At 41.7% G+C, this 23,310-nt stretch overlaps 1 protein-coding gene across 4 annotated transcripts in view; it reads left to right on the plus strand.

Annotated features, from left to right (window-relative positions):
• Positions 1 to 23,310, plus strand: part of vps13a (vacuolar protein sorting 13 homolog A) — a 45,422-nt gene that overhangs the window by 6,665 nt on the left and 15,447 nt on the right. For 2 of the 4 annotated variants that reach the window (XM_030060941.1, XM_030060944.1), the window contains exons 13-55: positions 85 to 256; positions 1,229 to 1,291; positions 1,902 to 2,034; positions 2,277 to 2,377; positions 2,545 to 2,687; positions 3,361 to 3,562; positions 3,672 to 3,786; positions 4,338 to 4,474; positions 4,865 to 4,997; positions 5,387 to 5,504; positions 5,808 to 5,952; positions 6,441 to 6,552; positions 6,670 to 6,839; positions 7,044 to 7,200; positions 7,418 to 7,497; positions 7,609 to 7,668; positions 8,034 to 8,232; positions 8,529 to 8,645; positions 8,756 to 8,859; positions 9,145 to 9,312; positions 10,143 to 10,450; positions 10,582 to 10,729; positions 11,547 to 11,727; positions 11,960 to 12,084; positions 12,593 to 12,762; positions 13,690 to 13,940; positions 14,223 to 14,407; positions 14,552 to 14,692; positions 15,629 to 15,838; positions 16,168 to 16,311; positions 16,626 to 16,727; positions 16,846 to 16,998; positions 17,434 to 17,692; positions 17,914 to 18,074; positions 18,368 to 18,471; positions 18,674 to 18,986; positions 19,266 to 19,402; positions 19,643 to 19,940; positions 20,227 to 20,331; positions 20,598 to 20,744; positions 21,339 to 21,470; positions 21,754 to 21,887; positions 22,299 to 22,367. In XM_030060941.1, the coding sequence (XP_029916801.1) occupies positions 85 to 256; positions 1,229 to 1,291; positions 1,902 to 2,034; positions 2,277 to 2,377; positions 2,545 to 2,687; positions 3,361 to 3,562; positions 3,672 to 3,786; positions 4,338 to 4,474; positions 4,865 to 4,997; positions 5,387 to 5,504; positions 5,808 to 5,952; positions 6,441 to 6,552; positions 6,670 to 6,839; positions 7,044 to 7,200; positions 7,418 to 7,497; positions 7,609 to 7,668; positions 8,034 to 8,232; positions 8,529 to 8,645; positions 8,756 to 8,859; positions 9,145 to 9,312; positions 10,143 to 10,450; positions 10,582 to 10,729; positions 11,547 to 11,727; positions 11,960 to 12,084; positions 12,593 to 12,762; positions 13,690 to 13,940; positions 14,223 to 14,407; positions 14,552 to 14,692; positions 15,629 to 15,838; positions 16,168 to 16,311; positions 16,626 to 16,727; positions 16,846 to 16,998; positions 17,434 to 17,692; positions 17,914 to 18,074; positions 18,368 to 18,471; positions 18,674 to 18,986; positions 19,266 to 19,402; positions 19,643 to 19,940; positions 20,227 to 20,331; positions 20,598 to 20,744; positions 21,339 to 21,470; positions 21,754 to 21,887; positions 22,299 to 22,367 (6,606 nt within the window). The remainder of the gene's footprint in view (positions 1 to 84; positions 257 to 1,228; positions 1,292 to 1,901; positions 2,035 to 2,276; positions 2,378 to 2,544; positions 2,688 to 3,360; positions 3,563 to 3,671; positions 3,787 to 4,337; positions 4,475 to 4,864; positions 4,998 to 5,386; positions 5,505 to 5,807; positions 5,953 to 6,440; positions 6,553 to 6,669; positions 6,840 to 7,043; positions 7,201 to 7,417; positions 7,498 to 7,608; positions 7,669 to 8,033; positions 8,233 to 8,528; positions 8,646 to 8,755; positions 8,860 to 9,144; positions 9,313 to 10,142; positions 10,451 to 10,581; positions 10,730 to 11,546; positions 11,728 to 11,959; positions 12,085 to 12,592; positions 12,763 to 13,689; positions 13,941 to 14,222; positions 14,408 to 14,551; positions 14,693 to 15,628; positions 15,839 to 16,167; positions 16,312 to 16,625; positions 16,728 to 16,845; positions 16,999 to 17,433; positions 17,693 to 17,913; positions 18,075 to 18,367; positions 18,472 to 18,673; positions 18,987 to 19,265; positions 19,403 to 19,642; positions 19,941 to 20,226; positions 20,332 to 20,597; positions 20,745 to 21,338; positions 21,471 to 21,753; positions 21,888 to 22,298; positions 22,368 to 23,310) is intronic. The other 2 variants (XM_030060942.1, XM_030060943.1) reach the window with 2 other exon arrangements.

Here is a 23,310-nt window from a genome sequence, read left to right on the forward strand (position 1 = left end):
ATGAATACTCTAGTTTTGGCTAATTAAGATATATTCATTTTCAATGTTGCGGTCTTTTTTTATGTGTGAATGTCTTTCTTCCAGGTGGTGGTACGTGATCACGGGCATCCTGGAGGTGGATGTGAAGCCCCGCCTCCACATGTGGTCGTGGCAGCACATCCGCTGTCACCGGCAGATGGTGAAACGTTATCGGGAACTCTACAAGACTAAGATCACCAGCAAGAAACCCAGCGAGGAGCTGCTCAAAGAGCTGGAGGTGGGAGAGGAGGAGGGAGGGGGAACAAGAACGGGGATAGATTTAGAAATTGGAGTGGGTGGAAAAAATGGGGTGGAGGGCTGATGAGAAACAAAGTTTGATCAGGAATGATGAAAAGAGAGAGGGAAAAGGTGAGAAAGGACACAGCTTCATTATATTATAGCTTACCAACAACACTGGTGTAGGGGATGGCATCATCGTGAGACCCACCTGATGACACTTTTAATCATGGCTGTTCTAATAGGCATATGGAGGTGGTGGTGCAGGTCACATGTGCTGCTGTATGCCAGAGAGACATTCTCCACAATCCAGTGGGAAAAACATAGTTTAGACAGCACCTTACCTCTCACCTGATTAGCAAAATACACCAACAATTGAACACTAGAAATGAACATAAATTTTACTGAGACAAGGTTGGGTTTAATAGATGGGAACGAATGATGTGGTTGTGTTTGCAGCATACATTGTGTTTGTTTTAGTCGAGCCTGCATGACATGCATAACGTCTCTCTCACAATGTGATTCCGGCTGGCGGAGCCTCGAAAAACCTGAGAGAGAAGAACCCAAGGCAGCTTTATTTGTGTTGTTGCCTCCATTGCTTGTAAGCCCATGAATGAATATACAATTTGTATTTTAGAGTTAGTCTCCCTTAGTATGAAAACTAGTGCAGTGTTCAGGCCTACACAGATTGATTGAACCAAAGTTGAAGTTGATTTTGTATTTAAAAGAACACGGGTATGTGTAGAGTATGTCTCTCTTCTTCATTTAATTGAATCAGAAACTACTTTCAACATTTTAGCTGAGGTCTCTGTCTCTTTGTCCCTTGAGTCCTCTAGTCTCTCCTCTACTCTGCAAGCGATGTGTTTTCCTGATGTGATTAATAATGGAAATTAAGTAATTGATTCACTCCTGCAAAGAGTAGCCAGGAGCTGCTAGTATCTCTAATCAATGCGCCTTCTGTCTCTTTTCTCAGGAGCCTGAGAGGACGCTGGATATTTTTAACATCACACTGGCCAGACAACAGGCTGAGATGGAGGTAAAGCTTGCTGATCAAGGATACAGCTTCCCTATTTTGCAGGAATTATTTTTCATCTTAAGACTGTTAGCTGCAGTATGTTCCTATCTGCCTGTCATATCCCCCAAATTAGTGTTTTTCACAAAAACATAACAGTTAATATATTCCCATGCCCAAGTGATGCAAGGCCAGTATTCACAACATTTTATACAGTAGCAGCTGTAGTTAGTGGTTTAGGCTTTGGCTGAAGTGTCGGTCTTATTTTATGTTTTATTATGGATTTTTTGTGGATCCATTTTGGGTGCCATGATGCATGAGGCTAGTGATCCTCTCTGGTCAAGATTTATTGCTGCCAAACACAGATAATGTGTTCAAAGTTGTCTCTGTGCTGACACAGATTAAATGGAAAGACAGTTGCTGTGCAGCCTTAGTTAGCATACGTTAGTATCACCATGTCCCTGTTACTGCTTAAGTAAACTCAAAAGCTCTAGGAAACATGCAGTATATGCCGGTATCAAAACACATATGCATCATAGGCATATATGTGTTTTGATAAATTTCGGGGTCAGAGTAAAACATCACATTAGTGTCTCAGAGTGCAACAGTTGTGATCCTAATCTTGTTCTTCCAGGCGAGCAAGGCGGGCCTGCGTATCTACCGTCCAGGGATAAAGGTGGAGGAAGAGGAGTCTCAGGGCTGGTTCAGCTGGATGTGGAACTGGGGAGGAGAGGCAGATACAGAGGCTAAAGAGGTCAAGACTGGAGGTAGGATATAGAAAAATAGATGTTGGGGTTTAGGAAAAGATATATTGGGAAAGACAGGTTGACACAATAATAACATATATGTCTGACAAAATAAGATAGACTTTTTCAGTATGGTCAACAGTCTATCAAATGAAGTTCACTTGTTGTTGAAAGGTTAGATGAAATAAGGCTTTGAAGCTAATGAATTTCTCATTTGTACATCTCTTGCAATTGCATTTACTCCCTCCTGCCTTACCACTCAGCTTCAGGTTTCGATGAGCTGATGACCCCTGGTGAGAAGGCCAAGCTCTACACTGCCATTGGATACAGCGAGACTGCTGTCAATCCTAACCTGCCAAAAGATGTGAGTCACTACCCACCTCACCAACTCATATTACACTTCATTTTCTTTTTTGAACCTCTTAAACATTATTACTATGACCAAACTCATATACTTTGATTATGTGTTGTTGCACATGCTCATAAAAGATGCCCCCAGTTACAAACATTCTGTTATCGTTTCTTTGTTAGTTTGAGGACATGAAGGTCAACTTCCACATGGAGAAACTGACTGTATCCATCAAAGACAACAAGGATAAGAATGAGATCATTAGGCTGACTGTTGGAGAGCTCATGTCCATGCTCACGCAGAGACCTGGAGCACAAGCCATCAAGTATGTCCTTCAATACTGTTTTGGTCCACAGAACACAATACCCTTTTATAACAAATCATCTTCCCACATGATGGTAAGAAAAATGTATATGTATAGCACTTTATGAAACCTAGTTCCAAAGAACTTTAAAAGAACTTCACATCAACAGACCAACATGGAGAGACCAAAAATAAACAGCTCTTAACTATAACAAAAAGATATACAAGGAAACAGTGACATAAAACAGTAAGATAATGTGCGTTAAAATAATTATAAATAAAAAAATAAAGAGGAAAAAAGAGTATGAGTAGGACTTTTCATAAAATTGTGCTTGAAATGTATAGAGAGATTTAAAAGATTTAAAAGATTTAAAAGACAATATTGATTAGGCTAGCCTCAGATTTTCAGTCATGGCGTCCCAGAGCCCTGGTAGATGACAAACAAGGATTAGTGACAGACAGAAGGGTCTGAGGGTCTCAGTCTGCTCTCTGGCTTATAAGAGATTAGGAGGTCAGTAATTTAAAAACTCTTTAAAGCGTTAAAGTTAACAGTAAAATCTTAAAAATCAATTCTAAAACTTAAAAGTTAACCAATGCAGAGAGGCTGCAATAGGGATAAAGTGTCTTGGAATACTAAAAACCTCCTCCTCCTGGTGTATTTTACATTCAGTTTCTTTTCCCTGTGCTTCATCCAGACTCACGGCCAAGCTCAGTTTGTTCGAGGTCACAGGCCTGGCCAGCAACCGGCCCACACCCACCCTTCTCTCATCAAGGAAGGCGGCTACAGGAACAGGGACCCCACTGCTGAGCATCCTCTTTGAGACCAACCCTGTGGATGAGACCGCCGACCAGCGCCTCCACGTAGAGTCACAACCCCTGGAAATCATCTATGATGCTGTGAGTGCTGTGTGTCAGTGTGCATGTAAGAGCAGGGCAAAATATGAAAGGGCACATGTTAAAAGTCTTGTTTGTGTGTGTGTGCGTGTGTGTGTGTGTGTGTTTGTAGATAACAGTGAACAGTATGTCAGCGTTCTTCATGCCCCCTGAAGACTTGCAGCTTGATGAGCTAACAAACGCCACACTGATGAAGCTGGAGCAGTTCAGAGACCGAACATCCACTGGTCAGTTGGGCATACACATGCATACGCGTACACATACATACATCCATGAAATGTATATGCATAAGGTGGACAAAATCAAAATAGAAAAATAACAATGTTTAAGCTTTTGCTTGCAAACACACATGAACACACACATGTATGTGAATATATTACACATGATTTTGCAGCTGACCTTTGTAGCAGATAGGCTTCTCTACAATCTAACTTCAAATTCAGTCAGTGCCTACACTGTCACCTTCACTGACTCACGCTTATAAATATGTATTGTAGCACATTTGTGGTGATAATCTGAGGGGGCAGTGAGATTTGTGTAGGCCTATCATTTTATGGTAGAGTGTGTTGGCTTAATTACAACTGCAAACATTTGCTATTCTTTTGTCCTCCTTGTCTCCATGTTTTCATAGTCCACACCATACACTGACTGTTTGTTCAGTTTGAGGCACGTGTTGACCATAATAACAGCAGTGAATTCCAAAGTATTTGATCTGTGGTTTTTGCTGCTGTCCAGATTATGGTTATTACTGCTATGTTATTGATGTTTTGTTTTTCAGGTCTGATGTACGTTATCGAGACACAGAAGGTACTAGATCTGAACGTAAACCTGAGGGCGTCCTATGTCATCGTTCCACAGACAGGCTTTTATGATGCCACTCAGAACATTATACTGCTGGACCTGGGACACTTTGAGGTAGGAAAGGGTGACCCCCCCCCCATCCCCCCACCCCACCCCACCCATTGCAATTGTGGCTTTATGCATCCTCAATTTCATAAAATTGAAATCTTAACAGTAGTAATTAAAAATAGCAGCCACCATGTATTATTTGCAGCTATCACATTAGATTGTAGGCATATTTTAAATTTCCTGAAGAAGGAAAAAAAAGTTGATTATGTGTTGTTTGTGTGCATCAACATTACATTTGAGTTTGAGTTTCTTAACGTTTCTCAAAGTCAGACAAATGGACAGTTTAAATCGCAGCTCTAGACTCGTTTCCTAGTGGCTTCTACTGATGTTCTTGAAGTTATCCAAAGTGTATGACATTTTTAAATTTGTAGAAACTGTTGTTATTTGTGTTGTCAGATGTCCAGTCAGAGCAAGAAGGATCTGCCCCAGCTCTCTTTGGGCAGCAGCACCATTGAAGACATCATGTCCAGAGCTTATGACAGCTTTGACGTTCAGCTTAGCAACCTGCAGCTCCTCTATAGCAAACCAGGTACTCATGCATACATAAAAGCGTGCTCATCTGTACACACGGTGCAGCCCATGCAGCACTATGCAGCAGACTGGTGACTTTTCTCCAATAGTTTTTCTCACTGTTGCATTATCTGCTCATTTTACCTAGAATAGGTAACGATGTCCCGTGGCGCTACATTCCGCGTGCTGTTCCCAACGTTATGTGCGCTACACACACACACACTGGTATTGGGGTATCTGAAAAATTCATATCATAAAAAAACAGCGGTATTTGGTATGAACTGGTATACCACCCACCACTAACATAACTTATACCAGGCATTATTTTTACATGTATCTGTGTATGGCATAAAAAGAAACGTCACTGATTGTAATCTGGTAACAATAATTATGTCCTGCGTTTGGTAGACGGGGACTGGAAGAAGGCCCGTAAGCAGAAACAGTCGTCACTCCACATCCTAGAGCCCGTGGATCTGAAGGTGGTGTTCAGCAGGGCCATGGTCGTCACAGACTCCCGCATGGCAAAGTATGTTCATTTTCCTCCTACACAACATCAGTAATCAGTCCTCTGCTAGCAGAATTTAAACTTAGCAAAACATATCACATTGTTTTTGTGATCACTGTTGAACAAGTCTTTAGAATCAGTCTTTCACAGAGTCTGTCATTTTAAACATGTAATAACATGTGCACACACACACATCTCTGTTGGAAGGACCAATAGGAAGGACGCTGGTAGTCTTAATATTTAAAAAGTGACTGTTTTTGAGCTTTAAGGTCACAGATTTCTGTGTGTCTGTTTGTTCTTAAGTGTCTCTTGAATGTGTTCCAGGTTTAAGATCTCTGGAGAGCTTCCTCTGCTGTCTCTTCGCATCTCTGATGATAAAGTTCGAGGTGTTCTGGCCCTGATAGAAAGCATCCCTCTGCCTGAGAGCAGGCCTGCGCCACGTAGCGCGGGTCCTCACTCCACTCCAAAGGTAAGACTGGCCAGGCTTTCCTCACCACTGGAAGGCTCACCACTAGAAGTTTGTTTAGAGTGCCTTTTTGGGAAATCTATGTGGCATGCTGGTCTCAGGATGTGAACCAGCCACTTGGCGGGTGAAAAAATGTTTTGGAGTATGCCCCTTGTTTTTATATATGGCAAACTTGCCTAAAAATTGATTGTGAAGGATCTGACCTCACACAAAGCAACCTTTGTGTGAATTGTGGTAATTGTGGTGAATTGTGGCAACCTTTGTGTGAATTGTGGTAAATGCAATAAAATGTTAATAAATGTTAATAAAAGCTGCAGGCTGGGTCTTAAAGCCAGAGGAGAGCCCAGTAGAAGCAGTTCATGATACAATGAAGTCAACAGTGATTGATGAAACTGTAGTTTGATAAAAAAGAGTAGTTAAATGAATTTACTGTGTTAATGTCGGTACATTCTCTTGGTGTGAATAATGACTGGATATTTTTTCCTCCTCAGCCAAAACAGTCGTTCACGCCCCAGCTCACACCGAGGAAACCTCCTAATGTAGCTGACCTGCGATCCTCGTTAATTTTTGAGTCATGTGAAACAATCAGCTTAACATCAATAGGTGAGACTCACACACGCGCACACGCACACACTTAGCAAAAACATAAATTCTAACACTTTCACTCTCTCTCGGTGCCCTTCACATTGTCGTGTCTGTGTGTGTTTTTCCCTCCTTCAGGCTCAGAGGAAGATCTGTTCTATGACGCTCCCAGCTCTCCAATTGGGGATCGGACGTTCTTCCCGGACAACCCGACCCCTCTGCGGCGCGTCGACTCGCTCAAGAGAATGGTGAAGAAGGACCCTCAGAAGAACATGACTGACTTCCTCATGACATTTGAGATCAGTGAGGTATGCTACAGTCGGAGAGGCTTGACTCTACTGATCCAAGCTGCACTGATCTTGACGAAACAGTCGCACACAGTAATGAACGTGATGGATGATGGAACATGATTTTTAAATGTCTGTAATGTCAGTGTAGTTTTACTTATGAAACTGATCTCTCTCTCTCTGCCTCTACTCATTCTCCTCATCCTCTCCTTCTTCTTCGTCCAGCTCTCTGTGCAGCTGTGCCGTCTGTCTGGGACAGAGGAGGTCACGGTGCTGCACTTGGACATCGAGGGCCTGGGCACCGAGCTGAAACTACGTACCTTCGACATGACATCGAACACCTTTCTGCGAGAGATCTGCCTCAAATGCCCAGAATACATGGGTCAGTAGATGCTCGCAAGGGTTGTGGTTCACATCACTTATCATTCACTCAACTAATGTGATACAGTTTGATCAAAATTCAAATACTTTTTTTTTTGAGGAGAAGGTTGTCATGAGCAACTTTTTTGTGAGAAAATGTGATTTAATTGGTAGGATCTTGATTGCAGTTTGTTTGCATTTGCTATATGTTATTTGTTTTCTCGGTATTGTTTGTGTAGATTCTGAAGAGAAGGACGTTCATCTGATCACAACTCTAGACAACACAGAGGATGACCTGCTCACCCTGGAGTACATTAAGGTTTGTGAAACTTTGCATAGAAAAAGAAGCCTTGTAAATGCATTTAATTTCAGTAGTCTCCATGGTTTAGGGTAAGTGGCTGACTTAGTGAGTGCTTTGTGTCCTTTCCAGGCTGATAAGAATGGTCCTGAGTTCAAGTCTCTACACAAAAACACGGAGCAGCTCATCAAGGTGAGGGAAACATTCTTCAATTTAACAGTATTGGTCTAGTAATTAGATTTGATGTTTTTTTTCCTAATGTTCCAGAATAGGAGAAAAATGGTCTTTATCGCTTTCTTGCTGGATGATATTACTTTGAAACCAAACGCTACATTATCTGCACTATGAACTTCTTGATTCTCTTTAATTAATAATAATGATAATAATGAAATGAACAAGAAGACATATGTTACTTTCACATTTTTCAAAACTTTTTTAAAACAAAGAACTTTACACAAAGAAATAGTTAATGATTCTGCCTTTCTCTATTGGGCTGAATTCAGTATTCTCAGCATTAAACGTAAATTTAAAGAATTCAACTTCATATCCCCCATCAGGTGAACTTCTCCTCCCTGGATGTGCATCTTCATACGGAGGCTCTCCTCAATGCAATGAACTTCCTCAACAGTCTCGTCCCTCCATCTACCAAGAAGGAGGGAGGGCAGGAGGAGCTGCCCACCATCCAAGAGGAGGATGAGGGTGAAGGAGAAGGAGAGGAGGAAAAGAAGGAGGAGTCTACTGTAGCCAAGAAGCAAAGTAACTATTACTAGTATTGATAAGTAACATACCTTCTTGTTATATCAGTTTTGTGGCCTTACTGATATAGTGGTAAGATCAGATGAGAGCTAATAGAAATGCTGTGATACTTAATGAAATTGTTTAGTACAATATCAGTGGTTCTCAAATTAAGTTGATCAGTACTAAACCCTATTGGTGCTGAGATAAATGTTGCTTTCTATTTATCTTTTTTCCCATCTCTTCCTGATCTCGTTCACCCTCTGTCTCCCTTCATTCTCTGTCTTTCTTCTCTTTCTTTTCACCTTTTTCTGCAGCCTCTAAGAAGTCAAAGTTTGAAGATGTGGTGAATCTGCACATCAAAACTGATCTCAACTGTCTGAAGATTTTCATCCGAGGACAGAAAGTCAGGATCTCAGAGATCAGTATTGAAGGTACAGGAGTCCCACCCGCTGCCGTGTGTTTTTCAAAGACACAGTGCTTGAGCCTCCAGAATAATTCATTGTAACCAATGTATTGGTGATGTTTTACTATAACTGCGCAGGTCTGGTATCTGAGGTCCTGATGAGGAAGAAGGAAATGGAGGTTCTGGCCAACCTTAGGAACATTGTCATCCTTGACTGTGACAAAGATGCCCTGTACAAGAAGGTACAATCAGCAACCTGAACCACACTTTAAAAATATGAAGACTTCATGCCACACTAGCTGTTACCATTACCAGTTACCATATAGCTGTAATCTTTATTTATATTGGATTTCTTTTTTAAATAAATGTAAAAACAGTTTATATTTAAGGGACATCAAAGGAGTGATGCTGTTATGCTATTATATACAAAGTCATGTGGTAGCCACCCAAGCCAGTTGATCATTTAAGAATGAAATTCTAGCACTGTCATATGAAATTGTGTGTTTCCTGTATTGTGTCATCCCCAGGCGGTGTCCATAGCAGATAAAGAGGTGTTTGCCTTCCGCATGGTGAACTACACAGATGCAACAGAGGGAGACGCCTATCTGGACATGTGCAAAGTTGACACCTCTGTCACACTGACCGTAGGATGCATCCAAGTCGTCTTCCTCAACAAGTTTGTCTCCTCTATACTGGTAAGAAAACTTTCATTCATTCACCGTACCGGAGACAGTGTCAAAGACGGTCTCACACTGATAAAATGAACACTCAAAAATACTGATATTATAGATACTTACATTTGCTATACCACAGAGAGAAAAAAGAGCAGTTCTTCAAATTTCCAAAATAAGCCTGTGTACTGGTAGAAATTCATGATTCATGTTAAATTCTAACATCTTAAGGTCTCCAATTCAAGAAATCTGTTTCAGTTGTGATCGGTTTCACACTATACGTTACAAAAAACATGCTAAACTACCTTGTCTCAAAAGTCTCTTTAGGAGTATTCAACACAATCTCCGTATTTCATTCATATTTATTCATTTATTATGTGTTACAAAGTTAAGAGAATTTGAAATTGTTATGAAAACATTAAACAGTAACACTTTATTTTAACTAACCAAATGACACATTTATAAGTAATGTATAAACTGCTTACAATGCTTTCTAACACATTATAAAATACTGTTAAGCACATAAGGATATCATTAACATTTATACATTTTCAAATAGTCTTTGACAATTTTGGAGAGCATGCCAAAAGCTCTCTGGAACTTGTACACACCAGTTACGACTGCTTAATGAATGTGAAGGTGTTAAAATCAAGTTTAACACATAATGCGATTGTATAGTTGATGTCCAGCTTTCCCATTTTAGATCTTATGACACAAACAACTCTACTGAAGATGAATGTTAAAAATTTCATCCTTTACCCTATTTTCGTGGTTTGCTATTTTCAGACTGGATCTCTGTAAAATCCTCCACTCTTCCTCATTTTTCTTCCTCGCCTTGCCTTCATCCTCTCCAGGCATTCATCAATAACTTCCAGGCGGCTAAAGATGCCCTTGCGGAGGTGACAGTCCAGGCTGCGGAGAAAGCAGCCACGGGTGTGATGGAGCTGGCGGAGCGCAGCACGCGGATCGCCCTGGAAGTTCACTTGAATGCGCCCGTCATCTTCGTCCCCCAGTCGTCCTCCTCCGCCAACGTCATCGTAGCCGACTTGGGTTTTCTGTCTGTAAAGAACCGTTTTGCCAAGGAGCCGTGCGAAACCCACGTTAAGATCCCGCCCATCGTGGATATTATGACAGTGGGACTGACTGACCTCAAGATGTACAGGTGAGAGCCATGCCATGTTTAAGATGTGTAACACTGAGGAGTTGTTGCATGGCAGTAGCAGCCAGTAATTCATTTTGTGTTATAAGACTTAAGAGTTTTCATGTTTGCTCTTGTGTTATGCTCGATACCAGAACTACGTATGAAACGGGCCGGTTTCAGGGAGAGACCCAACTGTTGAAGCCGGTCAGCCTGGACTTGTCAATCCAAAGAAACCTTTCCTCCACGTGGTACCACAGCATACCTGACATAGAGATCGCTGCTCATCTCAAACCCATGAACGTACGTACAATATTGCACAGTATCCTGGTTGAGTGAGAGAATCTATTACGCACCAACTTAACGTCACTGGCATTGTTTTTGAGCTTTGTGCATGCCCTCCATGGCACTATAGTCCTGCACCTTAGGGGCATTTGATGACTATTTGAATCAGTTTTGAATCAGTGGTCGTCAGCTCGAGTCCTTGTGGCCCAGAGCGCTGCTTGTTCTCTATTTTCTATATTCAAACTTTCTTAGCAGGGACTGGAAAAAAAAATCAGTATTTGGCACCCACAGTCACAGGGTTGTGGACGACTGGATAATGAAATTCCCTGCCCAATTATTCATTGTTACTCAGTTAATACAGTAGATGGATATGTTGATTAAATCTGATAGATTGTATAAAATAACAGGCTCAATTATCAGAGAGGCAAACATGTTTTCTTACATATAGTACCACATCATTTTATACAACTTGACAGGCCATTACACGTGGCTAATCAGATGTTTGTAAAGAGCGGTTTGAACTCAGTTTAAGTTATTTCTTGCTTGCTTTTATTATATTGTGCTGCTTTTTGCTCTGTAAAGCACATTGATTTGCACATCAAGTATGTATATCAAGTATGTAGAAAGGATCTTTCTAATTATTAATTTGGTACATGAGTGAATCCTGGTCCACAGTGGAGGTGGATGCCACGGCTGGTATTGGCCTGTGATCTCTGCTGTGCTCACTCTGTTGTGCTTCTCAGCCCGCAGGACATACATGAAAACCTTGGAAATAAATGTAAATCAAGAAATGTTCATAGTTGCAGTACAATTCAGATGCATCTGTTCCTGACAGTTGATCCTGAGCCAGGATGACATGACGGTGGTGCTGCGGACTCTGAGTGAGAACCTGTCAGAGACGTCTGATGCCATCTCTCCTCCAGCTCCTGCACCCGCCGCTGATCCCACGTCTGATACTGCATCCAATAAGGGCTCCCAGGGCTCCCAGGGCTCCGCAGCCACAGGACCAACCAGCAGTAAGGAGGCTCAAGTTATGTGTGTGTGTGTGTGTGTGTGTGTGTGTGTCTATTCAGATTTGTGATTATGTTTTTGTGCATGCGTTTACCTGTAGATGTGAAGATCAGTGAGACATAAGAGCCTTACATGAAAATGTTTCAGTTTTTGTTGGTGTACTGAAGATTACAGAGGCGGTGAAGGGACAGTAAAGTGGCATGTAATGTGTTGTGCATCTTGCTGTGATAACCTCAGATAACACAGTGGTGACAGCTGCAGTCGTGGAGACCCAGAAGAACAGCAAGCTGAAGAACACACTCAAGTTAGACTTCAAGTTTGACTCGATGACGCTGGTGCTGTACAGTCCCAATGGGAATGAGGTAACACACACACACACATACACACACACACTCTCACATGTCATATGGATATCGCTTTAACAACAGTGCAAAACCTTAATGGAAATGCTGTAAGTAAGGCGTTAGACGATTAAGTAAAAAACAATTGTCATTAGAAAAACTGTTTTTATGTAAAACTAATTTTGATAGATTAAAAAATGTTGACTGTACTACTGTTGACTGTATTCTAAGGAAAATGTGGAATAGTCTCCTCAGAATGTGCATAGTGTATTTTATTATATTTTCATCCAGTGGGTAAATGTCCTGTTTAATTTCTATGCACAGTAATTATAAAACAAATCACAGTATATAAACATTATGACACAGGGGACAAAAAGGCCAAGACTGTGATTGAACCATTAAAACTATGCTTCAGATCCTCAGAGGATTTAGAAGGAACTGAGTGGACAAAATCTGAATAGGAGCAACACAAGGAAAAGACCCACATGACTTGCATAGTCCAGCTCAGGCCTCAGGTGCTTTTATCCAGGTGCAGCTGCTAGACTCTCGTGATGAACAGCTGAAGCTGGGAGAGTTCACCTTGGGCACCATCTCCACCTCCGTCCTCATGTTCTCCGACAGCTCCATGAAGGCCTCAGTCCGACTGTCGGACTGCCTGCTGGATGACAAGAGGCCTCGGGTCAAGATGGTCACCCCAAGGTACCGGGTACACACACTTGTCAACTCAGACACAAACTTTGGAGTGCAAATTTGCACACATCCACATGTACATCTGACTGCGTTGGCACATACACATACATACTCACTTTTGTACACTTGCCTATTATAACGCACAAAACACACAACACATGATGAAATTACAAATATAAAAAAATACATAAAAAAATATAAAATCATACTACAACAGGGCTGCTCCCTGATGGTCAATGTTTTGAAACATCTATTTTTTTTTCTCTTTTTTTAACACAGCCATTGTATACTACAGTAACACAATAAACAGATCAAATTTAGCCCATTTCTGCCAAGACACATCTTTATGATCACACTGACAAATCGCCGTGTGTATGAGCAAGAGAGGTGCACACACATATCTACATAAACACAACTGCCTTTAGTATCGTTATAATATTTCTATAGTAATTCAATAGCGTGGCTGATGTTTGAAATATACATGCATTGTGTTGTTGCAAGAAAAAAAATCCAGGGGAAACATTTAAAGGATTCTGAATTTATGACTTTTTAGGCCTAAGTTGTTTAATAATTATATGAGCTTCATTTAACCAGACCTGTGTTCTTTCTCAATAGTCTGTGTCATTGTTCTGACAAAAACTGTACCCTATTTAAAATTGGCTCGCAATTAGAATTTTTATGCTGTTAGCTCAGATTTTAAATGCTCAAATATTTTTGTATGACATTGTTGCATTTGATTATGAGTGATTATAATTGCTTTAATTATCGTTTATATAGTCTGTCATCTAACAAATTGTTACATAGAATGGCTAAAATGCTGGTGCAGCATGTCAGGTTGTGTAGTTCAATAGCGATTGACCTCACCGAAAATTGCCAGTTACTATGCATGAAAACATAACCATCATGTCATTTTTCACCTGCTCAATTCCCCTGTAGGATGATGGCGATGCGCCCCGGTGCAGAACAGAACATGATGGTGGAGGTGAATTACCGACAGGGCCGTGAAGGCACCACCCTGGACACAACGGTGCAGGATGTGTACCTGTGTGCCAGCATGGAGTTCCTGCTCACTGTTGCAGATGTTTTCCTCAAAGCCTCCCAGCAGGGTTTTGCTCCAGTGCCGCAACCGAAGACCAGCAGCGGTGGAGACAAGAGGAACGCTGCCTCTGCTGCAGCTAAAGAGCCCAGTGGGTTGACACTGCCAGTTTATTTCAAAATGTTTTAAACAGTAACTCAGGTCAAAATTGGGTGTAGCTGTTTACCGGTCATATATAAATGAGCAAAGCAATCTGAAATTATGCAGATACTGCTGGATTAATATCCTCTGTAAACTGTAAACTGTCTCAGGTAGACAAAAAATGTCAAAAAATATTTTCCAGATCTACTTTACTTGTACTTTTGTATTTCTACATCTCCATCCTCTAACTTCAGTCCACATGTTCTCCTCTGATACTCGTCTCTTCTTTCAGCTGCAGCTCCGGCAGTGGTGTCAAAGACGGAGATAAACGTCCTGGTGAAAAACCCTGAAATCGTGTTTGTGGCTGACCTGACGCGTGCCGATGCCCCGGCCCTGGTGATGACCACACAGTGCGAACTGTTGATGAAGAGTGACGCGGAGGGATCGCTGATGACTGCCGTCATCAAGGACCTCAAGGTTCATCTTTTCCCTTCTGATTTAATTTTAAAAAAGTAGAGTAGTAAATAATATATATGAGTGTGTATCAGCATCTCAGAGTAACCCATGATGCAGAACATTTTGTAAGATAATGATTTGATTGATGACTTCTGGTTTGTGTAGGTGGTGGCGTGTCCCTTCCTGAGGGAGAAGAGGAAAACTGTAACCACAGTGCTGCAGCCCTGTCAGGTGTTCTTCCAGAGCACCCAGTCTCCCACATCTCCTCAGGCCATGGAGGTCTGCATCAACTCTCTCAAACTGAAGGTAATTCTCATTTCCATTACACACTCTTTGTCAGACAGTGAAGGAAGTGGGCTTCCTTCAAATTTAAATGTTTAAAAACATCTTCCAGGATAAGATTATTCCATTTAGGTTTACATTTTGAACTTAGACAACTGAGAGCTAATATAGCTTTTATTACTGTTAATGGGTATTTTGACAATATTGTTGCTTTACCGTAATCATAATGTAGTAGTAGTAGCTGTATGCATTCCCTCACCTCAGGCACTGACGGTTGGTCTGTTATTATGATTACTGCTTGGTATACAGCCATTTGATTCGAAGAGGCAGCTGTTAGTGATTTGTGACAGTTACTTCTCTTGTTATGACATCTTACATTTACCACAGCAGACCTCATGGTGACCCTTTTAAGTGTCCCTTTAATCTGTGAGTTTCATACCTTCATACCTGCTCTGTTTTATTTTAGCGGTACTATGGTAGAGCTCTCCATAGAGGTATATATGTCAACATTTGGTTTCAGTTTTTAACAGTCGGATTGCTACTAAAAAAATGAGATGTGGGTGACAGAATTTTCAGCTTGAAAATCACAGAGCAGAGAAAACAGTTATGGTCGTTCTGTAGTCTACGCTCACATAAAGCAGCTCAGCTACTACCATCATTTTCTGAATGGAAAAAAAAAAACAACGCATGTGACATTGGCACACCAACTGTAAAAATTCTGTATTTGATCTTAATTTGTGGTTGACATCTCTGGCTGCTCCTCTGTAAAACTTTTTAAAGCTAAAAAATGTGGACTTTTTGGATGTCTTTTTTTTTAAAGCGGCTGCTTTCCGCACATTTAAAAGCCACTTGCCTTTGGATTCCATTTAAATCTAGACGGTGACAGCTTAGAAAAGGAATACTGTGAGTGAATGTGGCCTAACACGCTTCTTTACCTCTGTAATCTGCCTCTTTATTCAGGTATCCCCAATCATCATCAACACAGTGATCACCATCCAATCGGTGCTGACGCCAGCAGCGGAGACGCCCCAGGAGCTGGAGAGCCCTTTACCCCCGGAGCTGTGGGAGAAACGGGGCTGGAAGGATCTCAAGCTCTGGTTCCTGGAGGAAGAGGGGGATGAAGATGCAAAGTCACTAACCCCTCTGATACCACAGGGAGAATCGTTGCAGGTAATCCAGCACCACTCTGATGAAAGTGTGGATGATAGTATGGTAGCACAGCAAAGTCAGTGATATTAAAATATTTTTACTGAATAGTCACTAATCGCTCAAACGAATGGAGTCCTTAGGAAAATATAAATCTCCAACCCACCTGCCATGTGTTGATTATGACATTCCTGGTGAACATGTTTGTTTTGATTTCCTGCATTTTGATCTCCATTTTCATAAATACTGAATCCCTTTTGAGGTGAGATTTTAGATTACACCAGGGCAAAAGGGTATTCTAGCTTTGCATGAAGAATGGGGCGTTTGATTCCACACTCTGTGCATCCCTGCAGGTGGCCATCAACTCCATCTTTCTGACTCTGGAGGCAGGAGTGGGGCACCGCACCATCCCCATGCTGCTGGCCAAGTCCTCCTTCCACGGAAACGTCAAGAACTGGAGTACACTCATTAACCTGCACAGCCAGCTCAACCTGGAGGTCACACCCTCACACCCAGCACACACAGCACACCAATCTGCTTGCATAGATATTCATATTTTTATACTCCTCAGGATGTTGACTTACATTCATTTCCTGTATTTATCCTTAACCCTTACATTTTACGTTAAATGTAAAATAGCTCTTTGCAAATAAGGGATAGTTTAGGTTTTTTTTTTCTTTTTACTAATCTTTATTCTCTTGGTCTACATTTCCATGGAAAGACCAAAGTGCAGAATTATGATACACACTTTTTATTATTGTCAGTGTTTACCATAGACTCATCTACCAGTTATGTTTTATTGTAATTTTAGGTTCACTACCACAATGAGATAATGGGAGTGTGGGAACCACTGCTGGAGCCTTTAGAGGATGACACTAGAGACGGCTTCAGACCCTGGACACTGGGACTGAAGGTACACACACACACATACACACATATATCACATATGTATATCACACAAGCATGTCACACACACATATATATATATATATGATCCATGTTTCTGACAAACCTGTCCATCCCATAACCAGATGAAGAAGAAGCCAGTGAAGTACATGGGTGAGTCAGACGAGGTGGATTACCACGTGCCGGACTACAAGACAGTCATCAGCATCAGCAGCAAGGACCAGCTCAACATCACCCTGTCCAAGTGCGGACTGGCCATGCTGAGCAATCTGGGCACGGTAAGGAACCAGCTGTCAACGCGTTAAAGGGGAATACCACTCAATTCACAAGATAACATGGACATCTGAGAGGTGGTTAGCAGCTGGAAGAGGAAGGAAGTTTGGGGGGATCAGTCATGACAGGAGGATGGGAGGAAAATGTATTATGTTAATTTTATCACCATTCATGATTGGAATATCTGGAAACACAAGTCAAAACTGGTTTTCTGGACTTGCTTTTAAAAATTTGAATTTTCAGTGTTAATTGAATATCTTTGACAACAACAATCAAATTATTCTGTCGCAATTAAATCAGTTCTTAATTTTAAAAAATGTATGCGTATCAATATCATCTGGTTCCATCATCATGAATTTGTAATTTGTTTGCTATTCCCCAGCATTTCTTCTTTATCTTCATCATCCTCACTAAATTAACATTTACATTTACTTTTACAGGCATTTGCAGAGGCTGCCAAGCAGACAGCAGAGTGTTTCCAGATGGACGAGGCTCCATTTGTGGTGAAAAACCGCCTGGGTGTGCCCGTGTCCGTCCTGCACAGTGAGATGTTCAGTCCCATCGGGCGACAAAGCATCAACCGCACCGTGGAGCTGCAGGACGGGGAGAGCCTTAACATGGACTACTCCAGCACGACGGACTCGGACCAGTTCTCTGCTATGACCTCCCTGAGTGGCAAAGACTACTACATACAGCCTAGTGAGTTACGCTGCAGACACGTGTGCACATCACTGCCAATAGTCTAGAATTAATGAAGCAGTTATCAGACCTATATTAAATTAAGGCTCAATTAATTTGTCCAGTCACTCCCACTGAACCAGAGAAGTTTTAATGACATAAGCTGTCTGTATACAAAACAAATGAAACAGAAAACACAAAATACACAGGTACTGCATCTTAACTTCCTCTGCCCCCCTCAGCTCCAGTGGGCCACACATCAGCCAGTGTAATCCCCCTGATCAAGGTGGGCCGGGGTATCTACAGCGTGATGCACAAAGACTCGGGAGTCACTCGGTTCCTGGTGTGTCAGATCTATTCTGTAGAGGGCAGCAAGTACATCAAGATCCGCTCTCCTTTCCAGGTACGACACTCGACATCATTTTATGCCCTCTTAGTGTGGCATCCCTCTATCCATATCATCAGGGAAAGTATCCAGGGTTGTAGAACAGGCGAGAGAGATATAAAGAAATGTAATGTCAAAGCTGCAGGTGATGCAAATGAATGACAGCAAGTACTGTACTCAACACATGCTCTTTTTACCAACATAGATAACACACCTAAGTTAATTTTTTACGGATCAAGTAAAATTAAGAACGCATATCAAACTGAAATACTGAGCAATTATAATCTTCAATGTTTTTCTTTTTCACGCAGATCATCAATCATTTCTCCATCCCGTTCAAAGTGTTTGAAGGATCAACATGTTTGGGTACAGCTCTCCCTGCTGAGGAGTTCTGTGTGCCTCTGGACTCATACAGGTCAGCAAAACACAGAAACCGTCACATCCAGACACACATATGTGTCCGTTCGCTGATCTACATGTGCACAAACACACACACACGCTTTTGTGTTCAAGTATATACATGACACACACTATGTCTTACGGTCACTCACTTTGCCTTTCTTTTATTCATGCACACTTTTCCTGCACTTCCGCTCACTCTCTGCTGCCCTCTGCAGGTCTGAGCTGAGCCTGCAGCCAGTCATAGGGGAAGACACTGACGATCAGAGTGCGCAGTTTGAGTCCTCGGAGGGCTTCAGTTATGAGGACGTCCGAAACCAGGAGCCCGGCACGCGCATGCAGCAGACCTGCCGTCGGCGTGGAGACCAGGCTGGTGTGCTGATGGTCAACATTGTGCCGCTGAGCGACACTGTGACGTCCAAACACACTGGAGGAGTTGGGGAGAACTTTGACGAGCCCTTTGTCCTTCATCTGTGGCCGTCCATCCTGCTACGCAACCTACTGCCTTACCCCATCACCTACAAACTGAAGGTAGGACATGAAAGCTGCAAAGACGAATACACAACTGACATTACTTTCAAATTTTAAGTTTGCTAGTGCAGATTTTCCCATATATAGGTTGCTCATGTGCTGTAGATGTAACGCTGATCTAAGATGTTCCAAGTACAGTGATACAAACAGCTGTGCATCTACCTCCTTAGTGTCACCATTCATCTTGTGCTCTCTTGGTAAGCCAAAGGTCTTGGGTGCATGCGATACTTCAGATTCCTTGTTTTGCTCATTGTCCCACTCTTCCTGTTTGGCTCGCAGGACAGCGGCGACTCTGCCCCTGAGGCCACTCTGAAGCCAGGCCACTCCGCCCAGCTTCACACGGCGGTCATCAACCAGTCAAGCCTTGCTCTTCGCCTGCTTGACTACTTGGCTCAGGATTGGTCTGCTGAGTACAGGTCTGCCATCCATCATGGCATCATTTCTATATTTAATTGCTGTTACTTGTTGTTCCATGGTTGTCTGTGTTTTTGTAAAACACAAACATTGGCAAACGTATAATTTTGTCCCAGAATAATGATTGTTATACATGTGATTGATTGAGCTGAAAAGATGTAAAGCCGTGAAAATCACCCTTATTTGTTGCCCTCAACAATACAATTTCTCTTGGGGTATAAATACATTATCCTGCCACACAGTCTCCACAGCGACCAGGAAGAGATCACCTTCATCGTGTTCCAGTCTCTCCGAGAGGAGGAGGAGGAGGAGGATGGAGGGGGACACGGGAGGTACAGGCCTGAGCTGGACATAGCAGTGCATGTTAAATACGACCCTGGGCAGACGGTGGTGGCTATCCATTCACCTTACTGGATGGTGAATAAGACAAGCAGGTTGCTGCAGTACAAGGCAGACGATATCCACCGTAAACACCCCCTGGACTACGACATGCCACTCCTCTTCTCCTTCAAGCCTCGAAACTTTCTGCAGAACAACAAGGTAAGGCTTTTTCTGATGCGGGACATCGAGCCAAAGGTCACTTAAAGCAATTAAAAAGAGACATATTTGTTTGAAATCATATTTTAAATGTGTAGTTTTAATATTTCAAATGCTTTTCTGGTGTGAATTTATAAGTTAACATCTGCTATTACTCAGTGCTGTTACCAAGTTTTAGATTCTTTTCCAACTGAAAAAAATATGATGCTGACTACTGACAAAAAATGGCCAATCTCTTCCAATTTGTGTTTAATGTCTGGTGTGTAATTAAATTCTCCTCATCCCTCAGGTGCGCCTTATGATCTCAGACAGTGAACTATCGGATGAATTTTCTCTGGATACAGTCGGCAGCTATGGAGATGTGAAATGCAAAGGCAAATACAAAGATTACCTGGTAAGATTTTGCCAAGATGCCAAACTGTCACAACCACATGTTAGCCTTTAGTTAAAGAATCAGATTTATTGGATGGAGTTATAGTTAGACAGCTTTTGTTATTGTAGAAGTAATAATGTGTGTGATTTGTACACTATAATGTTTTATTTGAGTGCCACTTTGAAAAGGGAACTGTGCCAAAGGTGTAGACAATAGAGGAGCACCTTCAGCTGATTTCTTAATTATTGTCTTGTGTTGGATTTGTGTGTCTCTCTCTCTAACATCAGCTTGGCGTGAAGATTGATGCCAGTAGTTTCAGTCTGACCCGCATCGTGACCTTCGTGCCGTTCTATCTGCTGGTCAACAGAACCAAGCACACGATTCAGATAAGTGAGGAGGGACAGGACAGCTGGACCCAGCTTTCACCAGAACAGGTAAGAATCAAGTCTTTTACGTTCAGAAACATTTTTTGCCTCACGATTTCCACAGCAAAGAAGGTCAGAAAACTTTTGCTTTCAATAATGAATGAGGGAACGAATCACAATGAATTCTGCCAGATTTCGATGATGTTTTCTCACTGTTTTGTACCACACATCATCCTTTTCACAAAAAACACACTTATGTTTTGTCCTCTGGGCTTGATTTTCCAACAAAACAACAGCAGACCTTCAGACATTTCACTTTATTGATTAAGTCACTTGGACAAAAACTAATTAGAGCAGAATGTTCACTGAATGTTTCGAAAATTTTTGAGTGATGAATCAAAGTACTATTTTCCTGTTTTCATGTTTCATGCAGATTTCAACAGTGTCCACAGTTTGACAAACGTGACTCCTACTGTTACAAAACAATTGCAACAGGATATAACATTGTGAAACATTATTCTGTTGTCTCTCTTTACCTGTGTTTATTGTGAAACCCTTTGTAACATTACAAAACGGGCTTCCTCAGACAAACTTGACGTAATTTTTCAAATACTGAATGATTCCTTACCATGTTATCTGTGTCCTGTTATACTCCATGTTCAGTCGGCCATTCCATTTTGGCCCGAGAAAGACACCAAGAAGCTGGACATCAAAGTGGAGGGTTGTGAATCGCCTCCTAGGACTCTTGATTTTACACGTCCAGAGAACTGCTTATTACTGCATCTGGACAATACTGTGAGTAGAGCGCACACACGCACACACACACTCACACACATACACACCATAAAAGTTGTTTTCACATCCTATGCATGCATGTTGTTTTATTGACAAAAAGGCAATGGAAAGCCACTTGAAAGATGTTTGGTCATGCATTGTCCTGTTTTGTTTATAATGAAAGTGCTAGCATGATTTAACAACCCTTTGTCCCCAAATTCCCTGCTAAGATTAAATTTACTCACATAGGACCCCAGGATAATGTACTTCATGATGTAGACCACTGTTGATGTCTACTTTCCAGCTGGGCGGGATCATTGTCGATGTGAACCTATCAGAGCACTCAGCTGTGATCCGCTTCTCCGACTACCATGATGGCGCTGCTCCCTTCCTCATCATCAACCACACCAAGGATCAGATCCTGCAGTTCCACCAGAGGTGAGACAACAGGAGGCGGACAGTCAGGAGGAGAGGCTTGTTCAGCTTTGTGGTTTTGTGTCACCGAATGAATTAAACCAAATTCTTAGTGGGTGCGATGTAAAATGGGTGCAGAGGGTGTAAAAGACAGAATGGCAAGGCTTCAGAGTATAAAGTGTTGCCATCCGTTTCTTTTGTCTTGACAGATTTTGTGCACAGATTGCCTTCATGGGAAAGATGCGTTTAGTTTTTGAATGAAACCGTTTTTCTCATTCTGTTGTTATATTTCATGTATTTATGTGCTAACAATACTTTTTTCTCTTCTTGCAGCTTCCTTATTTTGACATCACAAGCTAGAATGTTTGTTTATGTTGATGACGTTGTGTTTGTTTGTTTGTTTGTTTGTTTGTTTGTGTGTTGTGGGTCATGCAGCGGGCGGAGAAATTCCACATGGGTGGCTGACGAGCTGCTCGACCTCTCCTTCTCACTGGAGGAGGACAGGTAGAGAAATATCAGGAGGGGAAGCTGCTCTGACACACTCTGAACTCTGAGAGAGAGAGGAATACAGAGACAGTAGAAGAATGAGGAATGGGGCGATGGGAAGAGACAGAGAGAAATGAAAAGCACCGTAAAAGGCCAATATATTGTGGACAAATGCATTTTCTTTGGTGCCAAATAGCTTCCATTTCGAGAGAGGAAAAGAGAGAAGTAGAGCTGCCAGGTTCCTCCTCCAGTGAGGAGAACCACAGGCTGGAGAGAGGAAGTCCTCACTCATCACATGTATTATAGAATAAGCTGTGTGAAGCAATTTAAGATGGAAGAGGTAGGGGGAGCAAAGGAAAAGGAGACCAAGTAAATGAATTAAATGTAAAATGCAAATACATCATAGACTTAGAAAACTTTTTTACAGAGGGAGAGAGCAGAGGGAGAGAGTAGGGATGTGTGGAGGTCAGGAAGCAAACACACACATAATTAGTTTGATATTCAGAAATGTAACTATTGATTCATAATAAAAGGGGTAATAGCAGCAGAGTGACAGCACACTGAGTGCAGAGTGTGGTCAGATTGAGACTGCAGGTAACGACGACTATAGGGAGACCACTTCAGCTCTGGTTTGGGTTTTTTTTCTCTGTAATCTGCTCCTTCTTCATTTTTAGACAGAAAAAAAATTAGGCCTGGCCAGAATTAAATAATTGGACAATAATTAGCATATGTTTCAAGTATATGTTACAAAAAAATATTGAGACAAAGATTGATTAAGTCAGTTCATTGTCTGTTTTGGTACTTTGGTGTTATAACCCAAAGTGTTTCCTGAATAAAAAGTGTTTTTTCATGAGCTTGGATCCAAAAACAAAAAACAAAATACCTATTTGTCCTTTAGTTTATACAGAGAAAAGTTGTAAAATTCATCGCATTAGGATAAAAGGAGCAGGTTAGACAGCTA

This window comes from Myripristis murdjan, chromosome 9 (assembly GCF_902150065.1).
Source record: "Myripristis murdjan chromosome 9, fMyrMur1.1, whole genome shotgun sequence".
NCBI lineage: Eukaryota > Metazoa > Chordata > Actinopteri > Holocentriformes > Holocentridae > Myripristis > Myripristis murdjan.